This window comes from Ailuropoda melanoleuca, chromosome 9 (genome assembly GCF_002007445.2).
Source record: "Ailuropoda melanoleuca isolate Jingjing chromosome 9, ASM200744v2, whole genome shotgun sequence".
Taxonomy (NCBI): Eukaryota; Metazoa; Chordata; class Mammalia; order Carnivora; family Ursidae; genus Ailuropoda; species Ailuropoda melanoleuca.
This window is the reverse complement of record NC_048226.1, coordinates 22,266,870-22,278,946: the sequence shown is the minus strand read 5'-3', so window position 1 is coordinate 22,278,946 and position 12,077 is coordinate 22,266,870. Positions and strand designations below refer to the sequence as shown.

Here is a 12,077-nt window from a genome sequence, read left to right as displayed (position 1 = left end):
TCAGGTCTGATCATCTTGGAGTTTTAGTTTTTTAAGCCATATTCATTTAATCTGATAGTGTAGCTGTGTTATAATATTCCCATATCATTAGTGTATTTAGTTTTTGTCCCTTTATATATTTCACTTTTTAATCTTTCCATTCTTATATTATGACTGGTTTCAATACTTTTGTTATTCTATTTTATTTTATAATATTGTCAGTTATATGTTGAAAACTTTTGTCTTTAAAAATCCCTTTTTTTGAATGTCTAGAGATAACACAAAATACTGAATACAAAGAACCATTTATCTGAGTTCAGGATTGACTGTGCTGTTATAAGGAATAATGAGATTGTGCTAAACTGGATGGGAACACACATTTATGTACAACAGCACAGTGAGGTATTAATGCCATCACAGAAATTAACCAATGTCCTATTTTGTAAGTCCTTTATCTGTGCCTACTACAATTGACCAGAGCCATTGGAATATCTGTTTTCATTAGATGCTAACCACTGAGCCTGCAAAAAGGACAGAAAGATTATTTACACACCTCACACTCAACACAACAGCAAATCCTATTAGCCTTTTACTTTCAGCTTCCAGCTCTTCCAGATATATTATATGATGGTGTAATTTTATATATATCTTCAATTATATAACTTTTATACACATTTACATGCATATACATAATTACTAAATATATACTTTCAAATATAAATAATTTCACATCAAGCTTAACAGGATAAAAACATGTAAACATACACACCTGGTTCTGGTCAAGTAAAACACAAAACCACAAGGTAACCACATGTTCAAGAGTGCACTTGAAGGGGAATGAGGGAAGGAACAGACATGTAAACAACAATGATGAGCAGTTGTACCACAAAGGCCCTGCGTGGGTCCATTTCTTAAGGCTGTAGTAGCAAAAAGCTCCTTGTTCAGTTAAGACTTCTCCCTTCACCCTGTCACATTTATTCTTGAGGGACTTCAAAATGAGTGTGGAAATTCTGTAAACACTAGACTAGAACTGAGTCAATCCTGTTGAAAACAGAGATGACAAAATAAACCATAAACTACAGTAATACTCATTTCATCAAACAATAATTTTAGGACTTTTTGTTACAGTTCACCACAGTAAAGCACCATAACCTTGAAATGGGGATGGACAAGAAAACAGAGATGGATGCTTTATAAAAATGGCTTCAATAGCCTCTGTGAATGACAGATGTGTCTATAAACAGAAAACAAGCAACAGCGGACGGCAGAGCCTTAGCACACCAGACCACATGCCAGAGCATAATGCCACAGATTCAAACCGAAAAAAATGTTCCAGCTCACAATGAAGCAAGTCCCACTGGTCCTCTGAGAAAGAAAGCTCATCATTTGCCAGTGAAAGAAAACACTTAAACAACAGATTGGCCAGCTGAAGCATGACAAGCTCTTTTTTACTGCTTTTAAAGGGCATCTCACCCTCTCCCACCTGAGTATCAGGCTCCAAAAGTTGACTGCAGTGAGCACCGGATTCCCCAGCACCCTGTCTCTGAGGATCCTCTCCCCGGCCCTCAGGGTCTGCATGCTTGTAAAAACAGTTTTCTCCAAATGGGCAGAAACCCCTGCCTTCAGCAAAATACCTGCAAGTCTTGTTGCTCATTGCCTCCTTGTACTGCTGAATAAGTTTCTGCTTCTCTTCCTCCTCCTCCACCCAGAACTCACTGGGAATGACAAAGTTGGAGGTGACCCTGCACTGTGGACAGGACTTGACGATCCTGTTGCCAAACTGTTTGTCAGTCCTCCACCTGCGGATACACTTTAGACAGTAGGTGTGGTTGCAGTTGGAAAGGATGCCAAAGCGGCAGTCACTGGGGTTGGCTTTCTCATAGACAACCTCCATGCAGATGCCACACACTTTGTCCATACTTCGCTGCACTGCAAACGAGAGTTCCATATCCTTCTCATGTGCTTCAATACAAGCCTTTATATGGTCTGCCCTCTGCACAGCATCCACAGGGTGCAAGACGGGAAGCCCACACATATCGCATATCTCTCCATGGAGATACATGCAGCTCTCCCCACGAAAGCACTGCCCCATGGCAGCATCCCGGCAAAGCTGCTGCCCCCTGCCCACTGCAATCTGTTCCCTCTCAGTCACTGAGCTCTGCAGAGGAGCCCTGGGAACAAAAGGGACCATGCGGCCCTGGTAGGGTTGCCCAGGAACAAACTCAATGGCATTCTCCCAGCCTTCTGCACCTGCTCCTCCAGCAGCTCCAAGGCCTGCATTGTCTCTCCCAGCTTCAAAGAAACCCCTTTCAGCAGCCAAGCCAATCACAGGCAAGGAGTAAGAGGGCGCAGCAGGGGGGGCTTCCGCCACTTCCTGAGGCAGGGTCTCAGTATGCGCAGCCGTGCTAGGGCCTTGGACTGCAGAGGCCCAAGGCGGTGAACCATGGCCCCCTCTGGCCAACTGCCGGCCTGAGAGATCATGAGAGTAACGACAGTTCTCCCCCTCCTTGCAAAGCCCATGCAGATAATACCTGCAGGTGACTTGCTTCGTCCAGCTGCCGCCACTCCGGCCCTGCATGCGACTGGGCCCTGCCCCTCCCCCTGCAGCCTGGGCAGGCCTCAGACGTGACGCACGGAGGGGGGCCGGACCTGCAGCTGCAAATTGCCGGAAGACCGGGCGCATGCGGAGGGAAGGCCCAGTTGAACCCTCCCCTGGTGCCTCGGCACCCGCAGATGCCCCAGGAGCCTCAGAGGCTTCAGTGGGAGCTGCAGGCTCTTCCATGGCAGCTTATTCTCCCCCAAATGGTACCGGAACTTCTCCGGTGTCTCTTCCTTTCGGCTCGAGGCCCAGAGAGCCGTGGCTGGTATCGGGGTCTCTTGTCTATGAAGTGTGCATCTCTTTTCCTTCTCCCCTGCTCTCTTCCTGTGACTATGGGTTCCTACTTCCTCTCTGGCAGGCGCGGCGGACACTTCCTGTGGGGGCAACGTCAGTCCTTTACCCATTCTGTACGGTCTGTACAGTGCGTACGGCGGTTCCGTATCCTCCTTTGTTCTCGTCAGTCGGGGCTGCCCCGCCCCTTCCCCGGCCTCTGCCTGCTTCTCTGCACGCCAGCTGGCCGATCCCAATGCCTCTCTCGCTCGCACGCTTCTCTGGAGGACGTAATCACAGCTCTTTGAGGTTTTAATTTAATCTCTATCAGTGTTCGCTCAGACACATTGTATTTTATTGTTTTTTCATATATGTCTATTTTAAAAATCATAAACCTCCCCTTGTCACTGTTTATGCTGGAACATCTCATTCTTGAATTTATATATATATATATATATATATATTTTTTTTTTTTTTCTGATCACCATTTTATGTCTCCACGGGTCTTTGTGTGCATGTGGTTTTTTTTTTTTCCGTTTTTTTTTCCCCAGCCTTATAGCTCTCACTGTGGAAAGCTTTTTGTTGACAAGACATGATTTCTTTTGGTTTTTATTCTGGAAATTCTTACAAGCTTACTTTGGAAGTGCTCTTTGCTGTCAAGGCATTAGCAGCGAATGCTTCTGATCTGAGGCCACTTTAGTGCTTTCAGATGTCTTAGTTTATAGTGATTTCCAATTCTCCCTTCCCACTGTGCAGAAGCTGCCGACTTCATACAATCCTGATGCGGCATAATAAGCCACTGTCCCCTGTGTGACCCTGGCTTTTATTTTCTCTTGCTCGCTTAACTCATGGTGGCCCTTTGTTCCCCTGTCTTTCACGGAGGTTTGTCCGGTATTGTGACAGGCCAGGCTTTCATAATGTATCCTCTATCATTCTGCTCGCAAGTGGTGCTTTTTTATTTCCTCTGTGAGCTCTTTGTCGTTTTGCAAATATATTTCAGTAGATGAGTAAAAAAAAAATTATATGCCTTCTTTGCTAAGACTACTTATGGATGTATACTGAATTTTATCATGTGGTTTTCTGAACTGAGAAATGATCTTATGTTTTTTTTCCCCTTTATCCTCTTAATGTGATTACTTGCACTGATAGACTTTCAAATATTTAATTTACCATTTTTTTCCAGGAATAAATCTGTGTTATGATGTTTTATCATTTAAATGGTACTGAATTTTGTTTGCCAAAACGAGTTTCTTGGAATTTATGGCCTAAATTTTAAAATGGGAGAAAGTCTGAATAGTAGAACAGAAATCAGATTGAAGCAACTAATATAAAAAAAAGAAAAGACCAACCGTGAAGTAAGGGTAATGAATCAAGGGTAATCTTTTAAATTGATTTTTGAGACCTAAATTTCTGGTTAAATTTATTAAGAAAAAAAGAAGAAGCTCAATATCAGAAATTTTAAAAGTGGTATCACTACATTAATAACAGACATGAAAAATCATGAGAGGATATCAGAAACAAGGTTTAGCCATTAAGTGTGAAATTTATACAAAATGGTCCTATTTCTAGAGCCACCTCTATTATTAAAAATAGCAGAAACAGAAAAAAATACTGGCCTGTTATATAAAATAAATATGTAATTAAAAATAGTTCCCTAAATGAAAGATTTTAAAGCTTTCCATCTGAAATAAATAGGCAAATATTCTATATTGGTGTCAGTCATATCCAGTACCATAAGGCAAGCAAAGAAATAAAAGATGTTTTAATTGTAAAAGAATTATTAATAGGAGACAGCAGAAATTTGAGAAAAAAATTATTGATAAACCTAGTGGTTTAATAAGCATATTTAGCAGGGACATTGGGTAGAAGTACAATATACCAAACAGTTGTATTTCCATTTCAGTTAAATGACCCTTAAACATTTAAAATTCATAACATTTATAACAACATAAAAAGTTACCTACCCCAGAAATCAAACTAAATAAAGTTGTAGAAATTAAAATCATGTTTTATTTAGGAAGATTTAAAGAAATCAGGGAATACTCTGCTCATGCAGTAGAAGCTAAGTTCAAAAGGTAACTTTTTCTAATTTGGTAATTGTGAGAATATTGCTGTTTTCCACCTGAATGTAGGAAATCTTGGTGATTTTGAATTTTTTTTTCTTTTGTGTAGTTACTGAGTTTTGTACTGGGGATGCCAGTTCTTCCTAAGTCTGACTTGCATTCTCTTTCCTCTCATAAATGCATTGGTTGGTGGGCATTTGACAGCCCCAAAGATTTTCAAAGGGGAAAAAAAAAACTTGAAACATAGAGAGTGGGTTCATATATCAGGCTTTTTACAGATTCACAAACATAAGAATCTTGAATATAAAACTATTATTTGTTAAATGGTAATATGTTCCCAGCACCGTGTTTAATTTATATTTGATCCACTTTTTATAGACCAGCACTGTCCAATAAAATACTCTGTGATGATTTTATGTACGTGTTGTCCAGTATTTCTGTTTGGTAGCTATTAGCCCCATATGGCTCTTTTTTTTTTGAGAGAGAGAGAAGAGAGGGAGCACACCAGAGGTGGGGGAAGGGCAGAGAGGGGATGAAAAAGAATCTTAAGCAGGCTTCGCCGTGGGGCTCAATCTCATGACCCTGAGATCATGACCTGAGCTAAATCAAGAGTCGGCTGCTCAACCGACAGAGCCACTGAGGCGCCCTAAGCCCCATGTGGCTCTTGAGCACTTGAAATGTGGCTAGAATGACTGAGGGACTGAATTTAATTTTAAATTTAATTTAAATAGCTGCATAGGGCTTAGTAGCTTCCATATTGGACAGTGAGGTTCTAAGTAGCATTTGACCATGCCATCTCCACACATAGGAGGGAACAGAGATTTTCTAACCTGTCCAAACCTATGCAGCTGGCATGGGGCAGACTTTGTTTTCAGATCCCCGCCTGTGTGGCTCCCAATTCTGTTCATGTCCTCCCATCTCATAGTGAACTATATCTTCTAGTTTTACAGTGCAAGCATTTCATTTGTGCTATTAGAAACTAAAATTGTACTGCATGATTTTAAATAGATGAGAGTGAATACCTGGAAATGGGGCCATGCATGTAGAAAGAATAAGCAAATACTTCCCACTGTGGTCACATATCTATTCTCAGGGAATTTTCTCTGTCATAGTCTTGTTTTGTCCTGTTTTTTCTCTTTTAATTTTTAATTGTTTAAAAAAATTGTAGGCACTGCTGTTTTCACACAGTCCCTGAGAATACACATCTGATCATGTTTCTAGTTATTTGGCTCAGCTGAGTGCTCTTTTCTCAAAAACCCACTCAGGGCCTCAGGCCTGGGACCTGAGACCAACTTGTGCACAGTCTTCAGGGCAGTGCAGGAGCTCCTCACAGGTCAGTATTTGGATGTCCAACTGGAATGAATGAGAACAATGGCTCCACTTGAGCAGGCTGCACTAAGTACTTGGGTCACAGAATGACAAGGGGGGAAGTGGTTTATAGCACTGCAGGGCTGAGGCACAGTCTGGGCAGCATAACAAAAGCCCCAGACGCAGGAGACTTGTTCATAAGTGGACTGTAGGAATAGACAGGGAAAATTCAGGTGGCCCCACAGTCTTTTATTCCAAGTAGCTCAGTCTTGCTGGGCTCAGCCCCACTTACCTGTTATGTCCATGTTTAAAAGGCACATAATTGTCTGAAAGTAATTTCCTTCAGCAAACAACCTGTTTCAGGTCCAACATTTAGGTACTGCTGTGGAGATGGGAATTAAAACAAGAGTCTAGAATCAGGCATCAAGAGTTCAAATCTGGAATACACAACTTTCTGAGGGATTTATCTTGGGCAAATTAATCACCCTTTTTTACCTCATTTGGCAAATAACAGAAATAATAACAGGAATAATAATATGAGTGATTAGTTCACAGGTTTGCTGTATTAAGTGAGATAATCCTTAGAAAATGATTGGAGCAATACCTGTTACAAGAGATCTCTATAAATGTCTTTTGACTTGAAAAATCAAAGAAATCAGAGAGGGAAACAAACCATTAGAGACTCTAGGCAACCAACTGAGGGCTGCTGGCGGGGAAGAGGGTGGCAGGATGGGGTAACTGGGTGATGGGCATTAGGGAGGGCGCTTGATGGAATGAGCACTGGGTGTTATATGCAACTTATGAATCACTGGACTCTACCTCTGAAACTAATAACACACTATATGTTAATTAATTGATTTTAAATTAAGAAAAACAAAGAATCCTGCAATTAAAGTCAATAACCCTGTCAATATGTTTTCTACTATAGATAGCAGACAGCAGTATTATGTCTTGTAGGGTCCTTGGAAGTTCCGGGCACATGAGAGGAAGTGAATGAATACTTATTTTTTCATACTGATAGGCAAACTGACTTTTATTTTGAAATTTACAGAGGCCGTTTTTGCCAACTCTAGTTCAGAATTCAAACTCACCAAATTGTATACATTAATTATGTGCAGTATTTTATATATCAATTATACTTCTATAAACTGAAAAATGTCAAGCTTTAAAGCTAGGTGAAATTTAAGAAAAAATATTTTTTAACGTTTAGTTTTAGGTACTTTTGTGCAGTATTTTTGTCCCCTCATCACTTATAATTGTCATGGGATTCTGAGTGGAACAGGACTATGTTAGCTCATCCTGGGATTGGGTGGGCTGTTTTGAGGAATCCATGTCTAGTTACCATGAAGGAATAAATAGATAACAAGAAAGTTAATCAAAAATGCCTTTCTAATTTCATATTTCAATACTGATATTAAAAAAGGTATAAATGCTCCTCAAGCAACTCAATTATGCTATCATAAAATTGCTCTGATAAAATTACACTGAATTGTCTATATCATAATCAAACACTGAAAATTTCAAGAAATTTTTAGATGCTTTTTACAAGTACCAAGAATTCGGGTATGTGCATACTTTAGCATGGGTAGCAGAATTTTGTTATTTTCATATTGATCTATTTTACAGATCTAAAACATACTTAAACTTCAATTTCTAGCCAGATTAAGCAGCTTCTAAAAGGCTAATCTTTCCATTCACAACAATGATAGAAATGGGACAAATACATGAAGTAAGTTCTTGAAGTACTTAGGAAACAGCTAATGTGGTAAGTGTTTGACGGACTAAATCCAAGACAGAAATCATGTAACCTAAATAATCCATGAATTATGAAAGAAATCACAAAGTAAATAAGAAAATATTTTCACCTAAACAACAATGAAATTATGGCACATTAAAATATTTAGGATGGACGTAAAGCGATGTTTAGAGGCGAAACTTATAGCCTTAAATACATCAATAAGGAGAGAAGAAGCTTCACTTCCAGAAGTTTCAAAATAATTTTTTAAAAGGCAAAAAAAAAGAGATGGGGGGGAGAATATCACATAGTAACGTTGGAGTCCTATTGCCTCCATCCACTTTAGGAAGAAGACGTAGTCACTGTGCCATGGGTATACACTCAGAGCTACAAACCGTGGCAACAGGAATAAAAGGAGAGAATTCATCTAACTTTTGTCTCCTTGGAGGAGTGCTTTTTATTTTTTTTAAATTTAAAAATAAAAATTCTCATTATTTTCCATGTTTCTTACCCTGTTCCTTTCATCCTCCAAAACATTTAAGCATCTTTAAAGAGAATTGTGAACAATCATACCTAACTGACCAGACAATGTCATTTGTCTCACATATGCCACAGAAGAAAGCACATTAATATTTCTGGCCACTAGAGAGCAGGGATGAGATTGATTGAATAAACTGAAGGGGGAAAACCCAGCAAGGTTTTAGAGATTTTCATATACAGTTAATATACTGACCAGAAGATGTTTATAAACACACTATATCTATTAAATTTAACCTGTGAAAATTACACACCAGGCATTTATGACAATTAACAACATATTGCCTCTAAAGGATGCCTCAATAATTTCAAAGGATTGAAATAATTCAGAATATATTTCCTGACTGCAGAATAAATTTGAGCCAGAAATCAATAGTAAAATATAACTAGAAAATCATTTCTATATTTAGAGATTAATAACTATATTTCCAAATAACCCAAAATTCGAAGAGGAAAGTCACAAAGTAAATCAGAACATACTATGATCTGATTAATAATGAAGGTGCCTATGTAAAAGTTTGTTTTTGCTTCATGGAAATCAATAATCCTTGAGGAAATTCTATACCTTAAAAGGAATATATTAGAAAATGAGAAAGTCTGCTTATTTCTGATCCAATCTCTCTCTTTGGGTAATTGCAATAAAATGACAACAAATTTAACCAAAAAAATAGATGAAGAAAATAACAAAAATGAGAACAGAAATTAATAAAAGAAAACAAACATATAACAAGAATAGCCAGAGGTTTATTATTTAATAGGATTAGTAATATGGGGTGCCTGGGTGGCTCAGGCTGTTAAGCATCTGCCTTTGGCTCAGGTCATCATCCCAGAGTCTTGGGATCAAGCCCCGCATCAGGCTCCCTGCTCTACAGGAAGCCTGCTTCTCCCTCTCCCTCTGCCTGCCGCTCCCCCTGCTTGTCCTCTCTCTGTCTGTCTGTCAAATAAATAAATAAAATCTTTAAAAAAAAGTGAAGTGGATTAACCTCTGGTATGCTTCACTGAAACAAACACACACACACACAAAAAGAGGGGGGATTACCCACCTAACCAATAGAAAAACAGTGATATTCCTACTGTTCATATATACTTTAAGGAGATTATAAAAAGATATTATGAACTTTAGTCCATTAAATATGAAAATGTAGTTGAAATGGTAAACTTCCTAGAAAATAGAGCTTACAAAAGTAAGGTCATGTAATTGAAAGCCCTCTTACAAAACTTCAGACCCATCTACATTCACAATAAATCCCATTAAATACGTAAGGAGAAACGTTACAGACTCCTGTTGCTCATAAACTTTGATTCGAATTAATAGAAAATTAAAAATGCAGTCCAATGATCTATAAAAGGATAATATGTAACAGCAAAGAAGGGTTAATTCTCATGATTCAAGATAATATCTATATTTGAAAGTTGATTTTCAGAAGTTCATAGATACAGAGAAGAGGTTGGTGGTTGCTAGAGGCAGGGGTTGGGCAGTGGGCAAAGTGGGTAAAAGCGGTCAAAAGGTACAAGCTTCCATTTATAAAATAAATAAGTCCTGGGGATGTAGTGTACCATGTGGTGACCATAGTTAATAATACTGCAATACCGTATTGCATATTTGAAAGTTGATCAGAGAGTAGATCTTAAAAGTTCTCATAACAAGAAAAAACATATTGTAGCTATGTGTGTTGATGGATGTTAATAGGCTTATTGTGGTGATCATTTTGCAGCATAAACAAATATGGAAGCAGTATGTTATTTGCTGGAAACTAATATAATGGTTTATGTTAAGTGAATCTCAATTAAAAAAAAAGCTAATTGGCATACGCACAGATGTTTCTCAGAACACTAACGGCAAGTTGCATTTAAAGTTGGGTTATATCAGTGAAAGCAATGTACAGCCATTCTGTAAAGCATGGAGAGAACTTTTCAAGAACACCTGCATTGAGAACAGTGTTATATTAGTGCATGGGACTTATGCTCGTTCTGTAATGCATGTAGATTAGTGTTAAGAGCTGTTGTAATTAAACCATTTCTAACAACACAATTGGCACGCTGCCTTTAGAACCCTGTTATATGAGTAAATGTAACTGACACCCAGTCTGAAATGCATGTAGAGAATTGTTTGAGAACACTTGCAGTAAATATGTTTCTAAGATTGCTACCTGCAACTGCATTTAGAATAATATTATATCAGTGAATGAAAGTTATATCCATTCTGTAATGCACAAAAATATCTAAGAACACTTGTACTAAAGATGTTTCTGAGAATATTTTAAAAATCAATTAATACAAATAACTGCATTAGTACATTCAAGGAGAAAAATAAAAAAGCTCCTCCCAGTCCATATTTTTTTTTGTTAAAACGATATATATTTACGATAAAATTCTTAGGACACTAAGAATAGAAAGTAATTTCTTTGACAAAGGGAATATCTTAAAAAAACATAGATAGATGTCATATTTAGTGTTTAAATGTACAGATCTTTCCCTCTAAAACCAAGAACAAGACCATAATGCCATCAACCATCATTTATATTTATATTATTTATTTATATATTTCTCAAGTCCTAGCTAATATAATGAGGGAAGTACAGAAATAAAATGTATTTTAATTGGAAATGAGTTATTAACATATCTAAAGACATGCACATAGAAATCATACTTCATTCCCCCTTCTGATTAACCCCCTTTCTTTATCCCTTTCTTCTCCTACTGATCGTCCTACGAGAGACTATGGACTCTGAGAAACAAACTGAGGGCTTCAGAGGGGAGGGGGGTGGGGGAATGGGATAGGCTGATTATGGGTAGTAAGGAGGGCACGTATTGCATGGTGCCCTGGGTGCTATACGCAGCTAATGAATCATGGAACTTTACATCAAAAACCAGGGATGTATTGTATGGTGACTGACATAATATAATAAAAATATTAGTATAATAAAAAATGATATCTGTCTCATAACATACACAAAATGTTACCACAAGATAAATTTAGACTGAAAATTTAAAACACTAAGGTTTTTAGAAGAGAACTAACATTTACCCAAGAAATAATAACAGAAATCTCACTTTCTGGCTTTAAACACAAGCACGTATGTTATATGAGATTTTCATATGTAGGGGTAGTATTATTGTAGTGTTGTTGGTGTGTCCGTATATACAAGGTGGAGATGTGCTATTATGTGTATTATGTGTGTTAGCCATAAACTGCCATAATAAAATACCATAGACTGGATGGCTTAAATAACAGGGATTTATTTCTCGTAGTTTTGAAAGCTGAGTAGTCCAAGATCAAGGTGCTGGCAGATTGAGTTTCTAGTAAGGCTCTTGTCCTGGGTTACAGGTAATTGTTTTCAGGCGGTGTCTTTATATGACTGAAAGAGAGAAAGTGAGTTCTCTGGTGTCTCTTACTATTGGATCAGGGCCCCACCCTATGGCCTCATTTAATCTTAATTGCCTCCTGATATGTCCTATCACCAAATGCAGTCACATTGGAAGTTAAGGCTTCGGCATATAAATTTTGGGGAGATACAATTCATTTTGTAGCATTCTACCCCTAGGCCCCCAAAGTCAGATTTTTATTGCATACAGAATACTTTCA

The 12,077-nt window shown here is 38.2% G+C and overlaps 1 protein-coding gene and 1 long non-coding RNA gene across 2 annotated transcripts in view; one reads left to right on the top strand and one right to left on the bottom strand.

The window, feature by feature from the left end:
• Positions 1-732: 732 nt before the first annotated feature.
• MKRN3 (makorin ring finger protein 3) lies at positions 733-2,778 on the bottom strand. The gene has a single exon (XM_002925750.4). It carries the CDS (start codon positions 2,759-2,761, stop codon positions 1,214-1,216), a length of 1,548 nt encoding a protein of 515 aa, XP_002925796.1. The 5' UTR covers positions 2,762-2,778; the 3' UTR covers positions 733-1,213.
• Positions 2,779-3,046: 268 nt separating this feature from the next.
• LOC117803848 overlaps positions 3,047-12,077 on the top strand; it is a 33,345-nt gene continuing 24,314 nt past the window's right edge. The window contains exon 1 of the long non-coding RNA XR_004627983.1: positions 3,047-3,157. This is a non-coding gene — a long non-coding RNA (uncharacterized LOC117803848). The remainder of the gene's footprint in view (positions 3,158-12,077) is intronic.

Coding starts and splice junctions, on each gene's coding strand:
- MKRN3 (XM_002925750.4), bottom strand. CDS start 2,761: ATGGAAGAGCCTGCAGCTCCCACTGAAGCCTCTGAGGCTCCTGGGGCA.